Below are 19,771 nucleotides of genomic sequence, written 5' to 3'. Positions count from 1 at the left end.
CGCCAGGCAACAGGGATGACACACGCTGTCCGTAGATTCGCCACAAATATATTGTATAGGCAGCGCGCATGAGAAGCTGCGCGCGCAACTTAAATATGTCACTTTCTTATCTCATATAAAATTAAATTAGATAAACGTTTGCTTTATAGTTTTATTTAAATATATTTAGCGTGTAAGATGGGGCCGCTATTATTTATGATTATGTGTTCTTGTGTTCATGTAGAAGCAGCAGGAAAGGAGATGAAGTGATAGATCCAGTGATTGCTATTTACATTATGTATATTAACAAAATATTTACAATTGATATATATATATACAAGAAGGTGATTCGGTCTCGAATGACAAACTTGTTATTCTATTCTTCTGTAGTAACTAGGCAACGGTGTTGCCGCGCGATAATAGTTAATTCGTCACATATACATAAATATAATCCAGATTAAGCCCATAACTCTTGGACAGAACCGTAAGTATATATAATTCATATTTTTAAAGAACAAAATTACATATAAAACACAATTTTACTGATATATATTAACATCATGTCTTTGGAAAATACAATAGCTACCGAACCAACTGAACTGTTCAAAGTCGGAATACGCGTTCCTCCTTTCTGGCCGGAAGAGCCAGAAATATGGTTCGCACAAGTCGAGGGACAATTCGCAGTTTCAAATATTACATCGGATATAACAAAATTTAATTACGTTATTGGACAACTGGATCATCAATTTTCGAAAGAAGTCAAAGATATTATAATCTCTCCACCTTCCACTGAAAAATATTATAAATTAAAAACAGAGCTTATCAAACGTCTAAACGCCTCGCGTGAAAAACAAGTAATACAACTTCTCATGCATGAGGAAATAGGAGACCGCCGCCCATCTCAATTTTTGAGACATTTACAAAGTCTCACAGGACCCAACGTTCCAGAAGACTTCATCAAGACTATCTGGACAAGCAGACTACCACACAGCGTACAAACGGTGATAGCCGCTCAACCCACAGCGTCACTAGAGATACTTTCAGACCTGGCAGACCGCATCCAGGATATCACTCCAGCCACACCGCAAGTATCAGCAGCTTCAGTGCCAGGATCATCGCTAGACACCATGGCTAACGAGATAGCTGAGTTTCGAAGACAGATGAAGATGCTTCTAGATCGTCAGTCTCGTTCCCCGTCTCGTCAACGAATTCGCAGTCACTCGAAAACGCGATCAGAGTCCAACTATAGAAAATTCCCGACCTGTTGGTACCACGCAAAGTTTGGATCAAAAGCGAAGCGTTGTGTAAAACCATGTAAATATCATGCGGGAAATGCAGAGAGCGGTCTATAATGGCGACGTACGATCGTCCCAATACGTATGGTCGCCTGTTTGTTGTAGATCGTCGGTCGAAGATGCAATTTATTGTCGATACAGGTAGCGACATTTGTGTCTTCCCACGGCGAGGACTACATGAGCGTCGTCCTAAATCAGATTTTGAATTATCTGCTGCAAACGGTACAACAATTAACACATTCAGATATACTCATCTAGATTTGGATATTGATTTACGTCGCGATTTCCCATGGCGTTTCATCGTTGGTGATGTCACTAAAACAATTATAGGAACTGATTTCTTGAAGTTCTATGGCCTTCTTGTAGACATAGGTAACCAACGTTTGCTGGACAATACAACGAAATCTATCGTTTGTTCTCCTGCTCACTCATCAACTGCCATTTCTTCTATCAAGATACCAAACGGTGACTCACGGTACGACCAAATCCTGAAAGATTTTCCTGAAATCACACAACCATCTGGAAGACAAGCTGAAGTTAAGCACCGTACTGTTCATTTTATCAGGACCACACCAGGACCACTTATATCCTGCACACCACGCCGCCTCGCGCCAGACAAATTAAAAATAGCAAACACAGAATTTGAGAATATGCTGAAATTGGGTATTACACGACCTTCAGAAAGCTCCTGAGCTTCGCCACTACATCTCACCATAAAGAAAGATAATGGATGGCGACCTTGTGGAGATTATCGAATGCTGAATGCTCTCACCATACCTGATAGATATCCTGTCAGACATGTCCATGATTTCACACACAGTATATCAGGCTGTACAGTATTCTCAACAATTAATCTTGTTAAAGTCTTCCATCAGATTCCAGTTAATCCAGGCGATATTCATAAGACTGCCATCACAACACCATTCGGATTATATGAATTTCCTGCCATGACCTTCGGATTAGGAAATGCAGGTCAAACTTTTCAGCGTTTTGTGGATGAAATTACACGAGGGCTAGATTTTGTCTATCTATACATTGCCGATTTTCTAGTGTTTTCGAAGAATGAAGACCTCCATGAAGAGCATCTGTGCATACTATTCCGTAGACTGAAGGATTACGGTATCATTATTGATATTGCAAAATGCAACTTTGGTCAATCTGAAGTCAAATTTCTTCGATACAGTATATCAGCTGATGGAATTAAACCTCTTGAGGAGAAAGCTGAAGCTATCAAATCTTTTCCACCTCCGAAGAGAGTTAGAGAGAGAGAGAGAGCTTCGAGGATTTTTAGGAATGCTTAATTTCTACAGACAGTTCCCGGACCTGCAGAAACTCAAGCACCCCTTCATTCTCTAATGATTGGTTCTGTAAAAGGTTCTCACCCTGTCAACTTATGTGGTGACACGCTTCAAGCCTTTGAGGATTGCAAAGAAAGTCTCTGTCGTGCTACACTTCTCGCTCATCCCGATTGCCAATGTAAATTAGGTCTTGTCACAGATGCATCAGATAAAGCAATTGGTGCTGCATTACAGCAATATAAAGACAGTGACTGGCAACCGCTTGCTTTCTTTTCACGCAAGTTAACCGCAGCCCAACAAAAATATTCTCCATACGATCGAGAACTTCGCGCGATTTACGAAGCATTAAAATATTTTAGACATATGGTTGAAGCCAGAGATTTTACAATTTTCACAGACCATAAACCATTGTGTTTCGCATTTCATCAACGCAAGGATAAATGTTCACCGAGACAGTTTCGTCACTTAGATTTTATATCGCAATTTACAACTGACTTAAGACATCATTAAGGTAAAAATAACATAGTCGCTGACACATTGTACAGAGTAGAAGAGCTAGAACTTTCTATAGATTTCTCTCAACTATCTGAGTCACAGGCATCCGATCCAGAATTAAGAGAAATGCTGGAACACAAAACATCATTACATTTCGAAAAGGTAAAGATACCCGGAACTCACGCCGAATTATATTGTAACGTGAGCACTCCAATTTCAAGGCCCTTTGTTGGAAACTATTTTTATACCTTTTTTATTATCTATGTTTTTTTATAATATTATATTGTTTTTATATGACATAAGTCAATTTAATAAAAAAATATTCTATCAACTACAACGGTGCCGTTTTACTTTTTGCTCGTCATCTTGATCTCCATCCTTCACACCCTTTGTTACAAAACCACTGCGGAAACAAATTTTTAATAGCCTACATGCGTTAAGCCATCCTGGTGCTAATGCAACGGTCAAGTTAGTAGCAGAACGCTACGTATGGCCTGGTATTAAAAAAGACTGCAGAGAGTGGACACGTACATGTTTACCTTGTCAACGATCTAAGATAACTAGGCATGTATTTATACGTACATAAATATATTGTATAGGCAGCGCGCATGCACACCTGCGCGCAACTTAAATATGTCACTTTCTTGTCTCATATAAAATTAAATTAGATAAACGTTTGCTTTGTAATTTTATTTAAATATACATAAATATAATCCAGATTAAGCCCATACATAGTCGCAGATGCACTTCTAGAATTGACGAAATAAATTTGCATTCTCAATTGGATGGCGAGTTACGTATGTACTTTATGGGAATTTAAAAACTCAAAATTCAAGAAATTGTATTATCCTCGTTGCACCCACTGGAATCACCACGCCTCATCTATTGAAGAAATTGCGTGTTACAGCCTACAAAGCATTAACGAATACAATCATGGTGATGCGCGTGCTACTAGAGAAATTATGAGCAACAAATATTTTTGGAAATATGTGAACAAAGTCATTATTGAATGGACAAAATCATGTATTGTCTGCCAAACAGCGACTCTGTCGCCTCTCAGTTCACTTCCAAACAGCCATAAACTCTATGGCGAAGCAAAGACGCTTGCACCCACTTGAAGTAACATGGATAACAGCAAAAAAAATTTTTAATTTCATTTATCTCTCGTAGGTAATTGTATATTCACATAAAAATTGAAGATCCATTTTGTTGTATTTACAATGCATATTTATACAAAGAGAAGATATATCGTGGAAATTGAAGTCGTTCCCACAACGATCTAAATGATTTTTATTATTGAAACATCAATTGGTACACTAAATACCTATATTATTTATTATTATAAATACAATATTTATATTATTATATTTACATAAACGAAAGTTTTCTTTATAATTACTATATTAACATTCATCAATCAAATTAATTTTATGATTTAGAATTTTCTTCAAGTTTCTGAAGTAAACGTTTACTTGCTGGTCTATTGTCATTTTCCAATGATAGCAGCATAGTCCTCTGTAACAGAATAACTCTTAAATAATAGCTACAGTTCATAAGAAAAAAAACCAAGACGTGACAACCGCCAGATTAATAACGCTATGAGCTACCGCTATTGACTCACCAGTGTGATACAAGGTACATTTAATGCGAATGACAAACAAACTGACGGCTCACTTGATGGTTAACGGTAACCGTCATTTATATAGGTAAATAACATTATGGACATCACGTTATCATATGCCGCCCGTCACACTACTCATACGTTGCTATTCCAAAGGACTAAGATGTCATGTCTCTTATCCTGTAATTTCCCTGCCTAATCCCACCCTACAACTGAAATACAGTTTACAAACTAAACTGCTTAACGGCTGAAATAGGTGAAACTCCACGTAAACGCAAATACAAGATATGACCCACAATCATTATGTATCAGTACTCACTAGTCTATTGGGCCTTTCACATAATCTTTGGTATGATTCAAGTAACGGAAGCGCCTATATTTTTCGATTACACGTACATAAATGTTTCGTTATCGTAATAGAGACAAAGTTAAAGCTTTATACAAAAGTTCACTGATGTAGTATTTTAATAGAGAACACCGACGATAAAAAGCAATGGTAAGTATTGTATTTTTTTTTTCGTCTACTGTAATCAGTTTACTTACAGCGAGTTTATTATTAGAGTCCTGTAGTTTTTGCGATAACATCCATAAATTAGCTCCTAAACTCAGCATAGGTCCCTGGTGTAAATCACCTCGCCTTATAACTCGCCAAAATAGTTCCAAAGCTAAATTATATTGTTTCTTGGTTTCTTTAACATCGCCAAGCATTTTCAAAACCACTAATAGCTCTTGGCATATATTTGTTGCATAGTTTTCTATGACACTGACGAACTCCGACTCTGATCCATATAGAACATCATTTGATAGAACTAAAATGTAAATCGAAAGATAAGTATGTAAAAACAGATTAACGTTTCTGCTAATTAAAATTTTAATTAAATTTCGAAATGTTAAAATATAAGTATATAAGACGGATTATTTCTTCAGAGAATAAAGTTAATAAAAAAGTTACTACATATTTTTAATATACACTAAGACACACAAGTTCAGTATCATGAATTGTTACTAACCACAATCTAAATGATAAGCATATTTTTCTTGCATCAATTCACTTAGTAGATCCAGAATACGAAGTAAGGTAGAGTAATATAATGGTTCCGTTTTCTTCCAATGTATTCTCTCAATTGTTTTTATTAATCCACTCAATATATATACTTTGCAGTTGCTATCCAAATTATCCTAAAATATATAAACATAGTAACAAACCAAACCAGTTTTAAAAAGGATTACAAAAAAATCATTAATAAAAAACATATGAAGTTTATGTGAGATATCAAAATTCAATTAAAATCATTAGAAATTAAATTAAAAAGAAAAAGTTTATTATGTAACAATAATTTAAGTACTTCATCATTTTAGATTTTGTTAAATCATGAATTGAATGTATATAAATGTTGCCATTGGAAATACGATTAATAGTAATAGTTTATAATCTATCTTTATTTAAATAAGTACCCACGGGCAATATCAACAGTGTAGACAAAAAATCGCTCAGAATCCCTGCGACTTTAATATGCGTTGGTTTCTTCTGACCATCTTCCAATACGTAGTCTGGAATGTCTGGTATTAGTCCAATGAGTGCTTTGAAATTGGCCTCGGCTATTGGATAGAAATTATATTAATAATTAATAATTATATAATCAAAAATAATATAACAATTTTTACCTATACCGCCTATCCTATACTACTAAGAATATTGTAGAAAAAGTATCATTCGTCCTGTCTTTTCTATCGGTTTACAATAGTTTGAATTGTGAAGAAGATAGTCAGTGGTGGAGAACGAGTGAAATAGTTCGTAAAATCTTGGCCTAAAAAGCAAGATAATAAGAAATAGAAATATCAACGGTTATATTACAAAATCTATTCTAACATAGCCCATTCGATACCAACGAGAAAGCAGGCAAAATAAATACATAATTAAACGGCAGTAACCTTGACCGATGCAGTTATTAAGCAGCGCGACCTGTCCCGATAGCAGGTAGAGGTGCAGCTTGGTGAGTGCGCAGTGCAACGACGGAACAGTAATGAAACAGTACGCCGCGCACGCGCGCTGCAACCAGCCGCCCGCACTGGCGCCCGCACCGCCCGTATCGCGCACCGACAGTGCGTTCACAGCCTACATGTAATGCATATATCAACTATTATGTCTATAAGTTGCAATTATGTAACTAGCAAACTATGCCCGCGGTCTTACCCTGATAATTTTTTTATCATACAAAAGGTACACACTACAACCTATGTTATTTTTGTGTCAACTGTCGAGTATGAACTTTCTTACGGATACTGTAGTTAGTACTCGGATAATTTATTTTTTAGGTTTGGTTAGGTATCTTACAGGTCAAAGCCAGGATAGGGCAAGCGGCCCACCCTGCCCCACCGCGGCTACGCCCATGTATGTGTTTAGTACGAATAAAATAAAAAGTTATTTATTACATTGTATAATCAATACTTAAATCGGCTACTTCCGGTAATAACAATATGGAAATGTCAATCAAAGTAGCTCGCTGTAGAAGTTGTTTAAAATTTATAGCGGTGGGTATCAATACACCACCGAAGCGTTTACAGCATTGCTTTACTGTAGGACTTACATTTTTTGACGATATTCCACTATTATTACTCGTTTATTATTGTAAGTTATATAAGTAATATTGTTGATTGCATGATTAGGTATATTAGGCACTGAGTAATATTATGATGGGGATATTACTTAGAAGTCTATTCTTATAAAAACACTATATGATGTAAGCTAATTGGTTTTCGTCGTCATTGCTAATTTTATGTATTGTTTAAGGTAAATGGTTATATATTACTCACATGTACCAAAGTGACTAGAACCGCATCTAGCTTGATGAATGCTGATCGAGACTCTACATAAAAATTAAGCTGTTGCTCGAAGTCATCTTGATAACTGACGGCCTGTATGTATTTATTGATGAGATCAGCAAATAATTTACTCTCATCTTCAACTGTTACAGCACTTGAAATATAAACACAAAGGTATATAATATAGTCATATCAAAGTCAAAAAAATTGTATCTTTATTTCACACATTTTTTATCACACAATAATATATTAATAATATATATATATCTGTATTATAGTATAATATTATGGTTCAAACTTATTAAAAGTTTACCTTATAGAATCGTGTAATATAGTACACAACCTCATCAAGCTTGAAATTATAATAGGATCCTCAATGCAATCGGAACTGTACCGTGAGAAAAACATTGACAACACAGTTTTAGCCATCATTGTGCGCGCATTTGGCGTCTGTACTAACTCCACTAGCGGCATAAATGCATCCTGAATATAATAATATACAAAATTATCAGGAAACCCAATTATCAACAAAAATAAATTTAAAAGAGAAGCAGATGTTATATGTCAATAGTTGGCTTTATACGACACGTTCTCTCACGCGGACTCAGAAGTACTACCGATTTAACGGAGAAAAGCGCACGCTTAAAGAATCGCTCATAAATACACGCGTGCAATTTGAGGGATTATTTATATCTATTTTTTACATACACTTATTATCTAGCTAGCTGTTGCTCGTTTCTTACAAGAATGAGTTTTCTGGTGATTCAGTTCCCTTTCCGTATACACGTTTCTAGATTTATAAAATTTCAACTAAAATATGAAGTGTTTGTATCAATGTCAAATATCAGCCATTTTGGAGTGATAATTTGTTATACCAAAAATGCGCGAAAACAAGCACGTTATAAAAATATACAGGAATCCGCGAAAGCACGGCGAGCGTGCACGTATTCTCGTTGTCTTTGTTTACCTTTCCGTAGACACACATTCCTGTGTGAAAGGCGATTTGCGAGTGAAAGAGCGTATATGTGAAGGCAGCTAATGAGTCTCACCATCAGAAATAGTTCTTCAACATCTGGAATGGACTTCAACATTCTTTTCACGACAAACTGAAAATTGGCCGAGAACTCATCGGCAGGTCTGCCACATTTTATCATGTAGCGAATAGTTCCTCTCAATATAATATTAACATGTTGTGTCTGCAAATTAAGAAACTTAAATGTAATAAATTGTATAATCCACACAATTTAACTACTCACTCCAACTTCACTGGACTGGACCGAAATATACCTTCATGTCAACTTGCATGAGTTTCATTCTTTGACAGCTGTTAGTTATCATAAATGATTCAACTGATGTGATCGATAAATTGAACAACCATTAATGAACATAGAATATACTTGTATACTAAAGCGAATATAATAATAATAATAATCTCAGGACAATTCACACAGCGCCATCTAGTCCCAAGTTAAGCTATCTAAAGCTTGTGTTATGGGTACTAGATAACTGATACAAGTACATAGATATTTTTTTTTTCGTAAATACATACATATCATACATAGAAAACACCCAGACCGATACAAACAATCATACTCATGAATACAAATGTTTGTGCCGTGCGAGGAATCGAACCCGCGACCATCGGACGTAAAGCGATGTGCTAGACCGCTAGACCACCGTGGTCGTCGAATGCGCAAATAGACTGAATGTTATACCGAAGTCTAACGGTGATTGCCGATTAACTAGACTAATAAAAAAATATATACTCACAGACAAATGTGTACATGCAAACTGAAGCCATGGTTCCAAAACCTGTAAGAAATGAAAAGCTGACTTCATGTTGCTTGCGACCTTCCAAAATGTTTGAATCAATGTTTCAGCGGACTGGTGTCGGTAGTTCTCCGCCGTGCTCAGATGTTCTCCAAAAGACGTCAGAATTTCGTTCAATAATACTGTAAATAAAAAAAATATATCTGGTTAAAAAAAAACAATGATTAATAAATATACTTAAATAAATTAGTGTATGACGATGATGTATATATGTATCAGTTTGTTAACCCCAACTCCTATGCAACCTGTATGCATGATGCTAATTTTTGCGATCATGATTTCCACGTGCTAAGTGTCATAGAGTATAAATGAGGATATTTCATTTGGTCTAATACTAGTTTGCTGAAAAATATCCGCCTACTTAATAACAATAATTTCATTATTATGCCAATATTTATATATTTTCCCTGGCTATATAGAATTTTTTACCATTAAAGCTTTTCCCACAGTGTCTCATATAGTCATATCACACCAGAAAGCTTGATAAATCTAAACATAAAATTATATATCAGATTATTTACGAAATATGCCACTGAAAGTGAAACCTAAACATACCTACCTAATAAAATATCAAGTAAATTAGACACTCACCCATTTTATCAGTGTCCTTTTCAATCATTTCTAAAATATATAAAGATTTCTTTATAATGCTCAGGGAGTCAAAGGCCGAAACAACGCAACAAAGTAATAGTTCACTGCAAAAAAATAAGATTAGAAATAAACTTAATTAAATAAGTTGAAAAGAACTAAAGCATTTGTGTACTAACTTATTTTCAATTTCTTCACACTGCCTCAGTAATTCTTCCAGGAGGGTGTCTTTACATTTACTAGAATCGATAAGGGTACCATATAATAACCAATCAACAGCTGGCACATATAGGTTTAAATATTTATCTAGAGTTAATAACTGTCCTTCATATTTCTTCTTCATCATTTGATGGAATATCTGTAATGACATTAATATAATCAAATAATCATCATCAAAAATAGATAAATAATAATAATATATAACAGTATTATAGCAGTAACCTCGTACATATTTATTCATACATGTATATTATGTAGAATAAAAATGGTACTGATTGGTTTCATCTGTACATGAAAGATATACGAGATAAACTATTATACGAAGACAATCGTAACTCAAAAAATTTATTGTAAGAATTTTTATCCCTTTCTCTATGAGTTTTCCGCGATAAACTCAGAAACGCACTCGACATAAACTATTTAAGTGCGTCTTTAACAAAATATATTGTAATTTCATTCCCATGTCTCAAACTTCAACCAAAATACATCTTACAAAGCCAAGTTCAAATAGATGAGCCAGAGGTACCCACACAAACAACTTTGTACCAGAACTACCTCGGCCCAAAGAATTATTGTTAATTTAATTCATTCATTCATTCACATTTTTCTACAGATATTGACGTACCTGTTGATAATCACATAAAAATTCTTTCAAATTATTATAATATATTTCTTCACTTTCTTTTCCTAATATTTTGGAAGCCACATGGCATAGGTAAACCCTTAAATATGCAGCAACCAATGGGTTTCCTATACCCCTAATCATTTTAGTAAGCCTTACCAAGGCGGGCTTTATTTCATTCTTTGAAATAAATAAATAGCACTTCAATAAGGACATTTCCATGTAAAGACGTGGAAGCAACTCTCTTATAGAGGCCATTTTAAAAAGCCAATTTTGGCATGTCTCTTTAGCTAACTCAGACACATCTGCAGGATCAATGTCTTGTAAATTATTTACTCCAACTGTTCTGTAATAAAATTAGGACAATCATCACCATTATAGGATCACGACAACTTATTACCCACCCTTGTAAGAACATAAATGTGTGTATTTTTTTTATTTCAGTACATACGTAGGTATATATTAGTTTACAATATATACCTACCTACTTAGTAGGTACGTAGAGTATATTTATAACTTAAAGAAACATACAAGGATTGTCATATTATTACACTAATATAACAATTTGAAGCCTAGCGGTTTAGCGTACCGCTTTACTTCCGGTGGTCGCGGATTCAATTGCTCACATGGTACAAACTAGAGATGTGACTTGTCGGCGACTAGTCGGTAAAGCCGACTATCCGTCGGCGAATAGTCGGCCGGTACGGCGCTTCGGTCGGGCTTTTTACTATTATTGGAATTACATTCCACATTTTTAAATAAAGTAAAATTAAATGTTTCTGAAATGAACATTTGATAGCAGATAACTAACTGAGGTATCAGAGTTGGATGTCGGTACTTAATATGGTTGTACGTTATATACCGAAAACTTCATCGCCTTGGCCGATTAGTTGCCGGACTAGTCGGCTTCTTTACAGCCGACTAATCGGCTAGTCGGCTAGTCAGCCAAAGTCATGATCGGCACATCCCTAGTATAAACATTTATATTTATGAGTATAATTGCTTGTATCGTGGTGACCAAATTAAATAAAAAATATTGTAAGGTTTGTTATCCGTGTATTGTTTTGATGGAGGCTCGATCGGTCAAGTCATTTCGGAGGAGTATCGTTACAAAGAGTGCAAATCTGATCTCTACAACCGCTCCACACTTGGAGCTCCGCTCAATAAAAATCGATTGATAATTGATAACAGTAAATAACGATAATGTTTATACATTACGTAAACAAAAATCAGGGATGAGTGCAATTGAATGATTATTACGAAAGTAACAAACGAATAAACAACTATAATGTAACTTAAATCATATTGACTTACCCATAACTTTTAAATTTCAGTCTATCAAATACTAAATTGCCGAACGTGTCCAATATATCTGTGATCAATACAAATTTACTGGGATAGAATTGCATAACATTCACGTCAGATAGTAACTTTGAACACTGTATACCAATTTTAAATGCTTTCACCCTTTGTTCAGTATCCCAAGCCTGCAAAAAATGGTAAAACTAATTTTATATCCTTGGTTTCTTATAACCAGTGGTTCATAGTAACATCACTCATAACACAATTTTGACAGGGGGGAAGGGATTATTAGTAATGGGGTACAGTAGTACCCTTGCTAACAATTTACCATGTTAGGCCGACCTCCACGTGGTCACCTCTAGAAACTTGTTGACGAGTGAGTGCGGCGATGGGTTAACTGACCTAACTTCATGCTCATCCTTATCATCCTTCACTGGTGCCCCGCCTGCGTAAACCGTTAGCACAGGTGTATCATTTCATTATCATCCATTAAAAGAAACAAAACTGGGACCACTTTCTCGGGTATAGTTTTATCCGATAATAATAAAAAATATAAAATGCGTCAACACATGCAGAAAATTAAATTTATATATTTTAATAATTGAATATGAAAACAAAAGTTTTTGTCATAATAATAATATCTGATGAAGATGCGCTATGCGATCATTATTGCAAATTAGTTGATTACAATTGACTGCCGATTGCCGATTCCGATTACAATTGAAAGGAAGCTCTTAAGTCGAGTAAATTCTTTGTACATTGTGATATCATCGAAAAAATTGCAGGGATTTAAATTATTATTTTTAACATAATAGTGTGTGTGTCTGTGTGTATGTGTGTAGCAGTTAATTAATGGCAGAGACTTTACTATTAGATAAAAACATAGGTCAAACCTTCTTTATTTCTTCATTGAGCATATTAATCTTAACAACAAATTCTTGTTGACTCAATCCCATCGTTTTTCTGACAGAACTTTCGTCGAAATCATCTAATTGTTCCAGTCTATGTTTAACTTTCTCATTGAGATTTGACACTTGTCTTATAAGTGCTGAAAATGAACTAACTTAAAGAAAAATAAAAATAAAAAAAAAATAACATGTTAATCATACTTTCAACACATACAATATTTACATACAATATATTTACATATAAATTTTTGGTAATGTTCATTTACATTTCTGATAACATTTGCAAACCTGAACTAAGATACTAAAATCTTAGTTCAGGTTTGTGAATGTCATCAGATATAGCGTTAATACAATTCAGTGTGTACAGCGGACACACTGGCCTCCCTTGAGATTCTCGACCCCCAGTCATCACACCATGTAGTAAGGAAGTACTACTAATAGACAAGGTGTCCTTACCTTCTTACATATCAACAATGTCATAATAGACGATTTAGTAAGCATAGTAAGCTAACACGATCGATATTCTATATTGTATAAAATATAGAATATCGACTAGCAATAGAATATATTGTATCTATTTGTTTATAATAATTATACAGTTTATCCAAACAAATACATATAAAAAAATTGAGTGTCTGTTTGTAACTTTGAAATATCCGTTTCTTACTACATGCATAATATAAATACAATTTTTGTCTGTCTGTTTATTCCGGCTAATCTCTAAAATGGGTTGACTGATTTTGACGGCACTTTTATCGACAGATAGCTTATGAGCTATCTGTCGATAAAAGTCGTTATTTATATGAATAAGGAGTAACTCAGGCTACTTTTATTTTGGAATAAATCTTTTAATTTAGAAAATAAAGTTACATTTCCCACAGATGAAGTTACAGGTACAACTAGTTAATTAATATAATACATACTTTTTTCTCCACCAGGTAGAAAACTGCTTATAATTGTTAACTTTTCTCCTGTTGTATATTTACTTAGTATTCTGGATCGTTTTGAGCTCCATGTTTTAGAATAATTGGGGCCTTTATTAGTTACTTCAATATGACTAATTTCCTAGAAATATGTATACAGAATCAGAGAGTCGTAAAGGGTCATATAGCAAACTGAAATCTAGATAACACTATATTCATGAAACTGTGTGTCTTTTACCAAGAAGAAAAATAGAAATCTAAAAATAATTTTAGAATATTAAATTGAACACATAACATGCAGTTGACATGAAAATATTTTCAGGTTTCCACTCTTGCTTGGGGAAAGTTGTTGAGACGCATGTATGACTACCATCATTTGCTGCCCACATATATTTTCAATTGGTATATACATAGATATAGTTATTTCATGATAGTTGTTACATCATCAATAATATTTTTTTTACCAATATACAAATTGTAGCAACAGTGTTCTATCACAGCTTACCCCACCACAGCCAGGCTTGAGTACTATATATATATACATATATATTAAGATTACAATCCACATAATTTGTAACAACTTAATACTTACATCTTCTGTATTGAGTTGTTCAAATCGCAGCAACGGATCTACTTCTACAAAGGCAGAACTCCATTTGTTTAGGCTTTCAATAATTTTTTTACTCGTACTAGTAGTATCATTCTGTGAATAAACATAAAATCATATCAATGATGATATTTCCAAAAATTTCATAGAATTATAGTTTTAAAAATCTCTGAATCAGCAGGATTAAAATAATTTAATAAATTATAACATTTAACTTAAATTGATATTGAGATAAATACATAAGGACAATTATTTAGAGCATAGAATAAGTCATAATAGTTATTAGAAGATTAATTTTTTATTAATAAAAAACAAAAATAAGACTATAAATTTCAAATATGTTTCATACATTTTATTTTCTATTACTCTGATAATTATCATGACTTATTCTGTTACCTGGTATGACATCAACTTCTGGAATACACTGTATAGTACAAGCAATGAGAGGCTGTTTTTATCACATAATTTTAATTTATTATTGCTGGTGAGGATTGTTGAATATTATTATTTTAATATTAATCTTTAGTCAAAAGTAATCAGGTTTGGTCCTTTTATATTCCTAACTGAAGTTAAAAAAAATATTAAGTTTCAAATTAAAAAACAAAGCTAAATTTTCATTCTTTATTTGGGGAAAAGGAAAAGACATGATCCAAGCAAGTGTAGTGGAGGTAAAAAGTTATTGATGATACATACCATAGTAGTTACATTACTTTTTAATGGATGACTAGACAATTCAAATCTAGGGCATTCTTGTTTCCTGCAACCCTGTTTTTTTAAAGAGGACCTGTAACCAAATCAGTAGAGTACATATAATTTACATTTAAGTAGTCAAATATTTTTTATACATAAATATTTTTATCAATTTAGTATCTTGCAATTTTCATTTTTCTATTATTGGCCATAATATGGGCATAAATATCAATTTATTTTTGTATTTGATGTTATTTTAGGTATCTTATGTTGACAAATCAATTCTAATTTGCAATATTTGCATACAAATACAGATAGCAAGTGACATTAAATTAGTTATTTTTAAACTAGTGTTTTGATAGGTATTAATATAATTAACCGGGGTTAAGCCCTGGTCGTCGTCGAGAGGTAAATACCTCTATTTACCATAAAAGTATTAATAAGTACCCGATTATTTATGATGACATTACACTATTTAATGAAATTCTTACCACTCATAGTAAACCGGCATTATTTGAGGTGCGAGCATTAAATCAGCTATAAAGGATAATGTATTGAGAGTAGTTTACAATGTATTATGTAAAAATCAGGATAAGACTAGAGTACTGTGATTACATGCATAATTATATAATTTCCAGAAAATATATTTATAAATAAAACTTATTTCAAATTAAACACGTCACAATAATTCGAAATAATTATAACTGTAAACAAATTACATAAATACAAATAATACACAAGTATATAGACTAATTAACAAGAATGAGAAACTCGTGCCTAGTATGCCTCATGACATAAATGAATGTCAGTCGTCACCTCAATATAAAACTACATGTACTCTGTGATTCATTAAGTGCCTTTACACTATACGTTCTTAACCGCGAGAACAGAGTACCCCCGATAATTATCACGCTATTTTTTTTTTTTTTTTTTTTCTCTTCTTTGGCAAGAGGCTAGTGTTGCCTATTATGCCACTAAAAACAGGAAACGAGACGGGATAATGGAAAGGAACGGGTTAAATTTTGAATATACTCGGAATTAGTGATCATGGGTTTTAAAGTTTAATGTTATTATGGGAAATAAAAGACGCAAGAGATTTATAAATTATAGGATTAGGATGAGCTAATAGGCATACAATGGATGAAGGAAAAGGAATTTCTAATGAGATGAGTGTCTCTATAAATGAAGAACGATCGTAAGAGGAGCAGGAAAACACAATATGATTTAGATCACCCACATCTTCTCCACATTCACAGATATTATTGTCTTTTATACGTAGTTTTGTTAAATGTTCAGGGCTGCAAACATGACCAATTCGCATACGAATCAAAACACTAGTTGATCTTTTATCAAGATGTAATTTGAAAAACCACGGTTTAAGAGCTATAAACGGTTGGACTAAACAGTACTGTTTCCCTTTAATTTTGCTACTTATTGTCCAATCTTGACTCCATGAATCATGAAGACAAGACTTAGACAAGGCAGTCAGATCATGGCAAAAGTTTTTATAAGGAAAAAGATCTCCAGATAATATAGCTTCATTCGCAAGCAAATCTGCTTTTTCGTTGCCCCGAATGCCACAGTGACCCGGAATCCAAACAAAAGATACAATATGTCCTTTGAGACGAATGCTATTCAACATATCTCGGATATCAAAAATTAGAGGATACTGTTTAGATGATTTGAATGGACATTTAATTAGAGCTTGAAGAGCACTTTTAGAGTCCGTAAATATAACAGTTTGCTTAAGATTAAAAATTTTAATATATTCTACTGCTTTAAAAATTCCATAGCATTCACCAGTAAAAACAGAGGTCTCTGGTGGAAATTTAATTTTCTGAATTATATGATATTGTGAGTGGTAAATTCCTACACCAACATTTCCTGTATGTGAGTGTTTCGATGCGTCACAATAAATTTGATGATGGCTTTCCCATTTAGAGTTTACTACTTGATTAAACATTGCATTTACATTAGGATGTTCTTTTTCTATGTTAATATCAAAATGAACATCAGGGGTAAAAGTTAAAGATTCATATGCTGAACTAAATAATGGAAGACAGGGAGATCGATGAGTGGGAGCTCGGATGGCAGTAAAAGTTCTGTAACTTTTTACTAAGCAAGGTAGAGATTTATGAGACCAATAGGATGACGAAGAAACAAGATCAGAGAGCGATTGCAATTTAGGGATCAGAGGATGATTAGAAAACTGTAAAATACGAAATAAAAATTTATCAGATAAATACTGACGCCTTAAATACAATGGAGGATCACAACATTCTACTTGCATCGCATTAATGGGACTAGATTTCATGGCGCCCAATATAATCCTTAGAGCTTTAGCTTGAATATTATCCAATTTTTTTAGGGCTGTAGCATTAGCAGGTTCCAAAATAAATGTACCATAATCCATAACACTCCTTATGAGAGCATTATATATTAGTTTTAATTGAAATGGATGGGATCCCCACCACACACCCGTAAGGCATCTTAGAATATTAAGAAGTCGTTCACATTTAGCTGAAACGTATTCACAATGTGGTAAACCAGATAATTTAGAATCGAGAATTATGCCTAAAAATTTTATTTTTGTCTTTACTGGGATACACTGATTATTGTAACAGATATTTATAGGGGGTGGAACTCGCATTCTAGAAAACAGAACAACTGCACTCTTAGCCGCAGACAATTCAAGACCGTTACAATCCATCCAAAATTTTAATTTTTCTAAAGAAGTGGAAATTAAAGAACACGCTTTTTGAACAGAATGATCAATAAAATACATCAATAAATCATCCGCATATTGAAGTACAACGACTTTCTCACTGTTTTGATTTACATATGACTCTAAGTCGTATGTATAGATGTTATATAAAAGAGGACTGAGTGGTGATCCCTGCGGGAGACCCTTCCATACAACTCGAGACAAAATATTAGAATCAGACAATATAACGCTAATGGATCTTTCCGTCAAAATATTAATAATAAAGTTAGAAAGTATGGGAGGAACATTCAAATCGCAAAGCTTTTTCCATAATATGTTAATATTGACATTGTCATACGCAGAGTTAATATCTAAGAAAACTGAAACTACCGACTGATTTTTAGAGAATGCCAAACGTATATCTGAAACGAACAGACTGATTCCATCTAATGTACTTTTACCCCTTCTAAACCCATACTGACTTTCAGCTAATAGTTTTTTACTTTCGACATACCACTCTAAACGAGTTTTTACTAAATTTTCAGCAATTTTTAAAAGAACTGTGGAAAGAGCTATAGGACGATATGAACTACTGTCATCGGAAGGTTTGTTGGGTTTTTTAACTGGCAATACCGTGTGATGTTTCCATGACGACGGAATATTCCCAGTTAACATTACTGAATTTATGAGATTAAGGTAATACAACATACATTCATCATTAATATTCGCTAAAAATGAATATGGAATGTGGTCATTTCCTGGAGATGAATCTTTCGTATGAGACAGAACGGTTTTAAGTTCCGTAAATGTAAAAGGACTGTCAAGAGCTGAAGAGTTTATATTTTTATTGGTGGAAAGTGGCCGCGTTATGGGATCCATATGAGATACGTAGGGTGGTGCTAAACGATCTAGAAACTCGTTAGCTGTAGTCTCTGATAATGTAAAAAAAGGAGAATCTTGGAAAGCAGATCTGTATCTTTTTATATTACGCCATACAAGGGAAGGATGAGTATGAGGCGAAATAGAAGAACAGAAACGTTTCCATCCTTCTGACTTCTTTTTCTTTAAAAGTTTCCGGGTGGAGGCTAGTAGGGCAGATAGATTGGTGAAGTTTTCTGAACTCATATCATTACAATATAATCTTTCTGCCAGTTTCCTGGATTTAATAGCTGTAGTACATTCATGGTCCCACCAAGGTGGAGAAGGAATTTTATTATTATTATGTTTGTTTACAGGAAAAACTTCATCAGCGACTTGTATCAAAATTTTGCTGAGGGCTTCAGAACAGTCCGATTCATTACCAGAAGTAATAGGAGGGAGAGATGATAATTTATTTTGTACACCAATTTGGAATTTATCCCAATTATTATTATTATTTAACTTATGTTTGTAAAAATAATTTCTTTTTCGAGGATGTTTTTTATGAATTGGTAATGAAATGATAATAGGAAAATGGTCACTCCCATATGCAGATGAAAGGATAGACCATGATAGAGAGGAAGATAAATTGGAAGAACAAATAGAGAGATCTACAGCACTATTTCTTTCAGTGGGAGCAGTAATACGAGTAGGTACTGGGTCATTTAAAACACACAGATTATGGGAATCAAGAAGGCCTAACAATTGCTCACCATGGTAATTAGAATAGGAGCTGCCCCAAGCTTGATGATGGCAATTGAAATCACCCATAATTAAAAAAGGTTTAGGAAGAATTGAAAATAACTCATTTAAATATGCAATAATTGAAGAGGAAGGACGAGGTATATAAAGGGAGACTAAACAAATATCGCTGACAACAGCAGCAACCATAGAAATATTGTTTTTGTCAAAAAGAGGTAAAGAAATAGAAGAAAAATGAGTAGCTTTA

General features: G+C 33.8%; 3 protein-coding genes across 4 annotated transcripts; 2 read left to right on the top strand and 1 right to left on the bottom strand.

The window, feature by feature from the left end:
* Positions 1-539: 539 nt before the first annotated feature.
* LOC131848528 (uncharacterized) lies at positions 540-1,331 on the top strand. Its single transcript, XM_059198426.1, has one exon. It carries the CDS (start codon positions 540-542, stop codon positions 1,329-1,331), a length of 792 nt encoding a protein of 263 aa, XP_059054409.1.
* LOC131848527 (uncharacterized) lies at positions 1,331-1,966 on the top strand. Its single transcript, XM_059198425.1, has one exon. It carries the CDS (start codon positions 1,331-1,333, stop codon positions 1,964-1,966), a length of 636 nt encoding a protein of 211 aa, XP_059054408.1.
* A 2,440-nt stretch (positions 1,967-4,406) lies between these two features.
* Positions 4,407-15,937, bottom strand: LOC131848455 (VPS35 endosomal protein-sorting factor-like). 2 transcript variants are annotated; one of them, XM_059198327.1, is made up of 18 exons: positions 15,692-15,937; positions 15,204-15,294; positions 14,496-14,606; positions 13,904-14,045; positions 12,966-13,135; positions 12,085-12,257; positions 10,774-11,116; positions 10,109-10,287; positions 9,933-10,036; positions 9,282-9,463; positions 8,561-8,707; positions 7,825-7,994; positions 7,503-7,665; positions 6,621-6,804; positions 6,148-6,287; positions 5,699-5,867; positions 5,232-5,497; positions 4,407-4,582 (listed from the first exon to the last, which is right to left on the bottom strand). In XM_059198327.1, exons 1-18 carry the CDS (start codon positions 15,727-15,729, stop codon positions 4,496-4,498), a joined length of 2,859 nt encoding a protein of 952 aa, XP_059054310.1. In that variant the 5' UTR covers positions 15,730-15,937; the 3' UTR covers positions 4,407-4,495. The 2 variants fall into 2 exon arrangements, with proteins under 2 accessions (XP_059054310.1, XP_059054311.1); XM_059198328.1 differs by having other exon boundaries at positions 12,966-13,120.
* Between the last annotated feature and the right edge of the window lie 3,834 nt (positions 15,938-19,771).

Source organism: Achroia grisella, unplaced genomic scaffold (assembly GCF_030625045.1).
Source record: "Achroia grisella isolate CSIRO2021 unplaced genomic scaffold, CSIRO_AGI_Agris_v1 utg558, whole genome shotgun sequence".
Taxonomy (NCBI): Eukaryota; Metazoa; Arthropoda; class Insecta; order Lepidoptera; family Pyralidae; genus Achroia; species Achroia grisella.
The sequence above is the reverse complement of the archived record's forward strand: the minus strand, read 5'-3'. Positions and strand labels throughout refer to the sequence as shown.

Coding starts and splice junctions, on each gene's coding strand:
- LOC131848528 (XM_059198426.1), top strand. CDS start 540: ATGTCTTTGGAAAATACAATAGCTACCGAACCAACTGAACTGTTCAAA.
- LOC131848527 (XM_059198425.1), top strand. CDS start 1,331: ATGGCGACGTACGATCGTCCCAATACGTATGGTCGCCTGTTTGTTGTA.
- LOC131848455 (XM_059198327.1), bottom strand. CDS start 15,729: ATGCTCGCACCTCAAATAATGCCGGTTTACTATGAGTG. Junction 14,607..15,203: donor AAAGTAATGTAACTACTATG/GTATGTATCATC, acceptor GTTTATTCACAG/AATGATACTACTAGTACGAG. Junction 6,288..6,620: donor TAATAACTGCATCGGTCAAG/GTTACTGCCGTT, acceptor TCTATCCAATAG/CCGAGGCCAATTTCAAAGCA.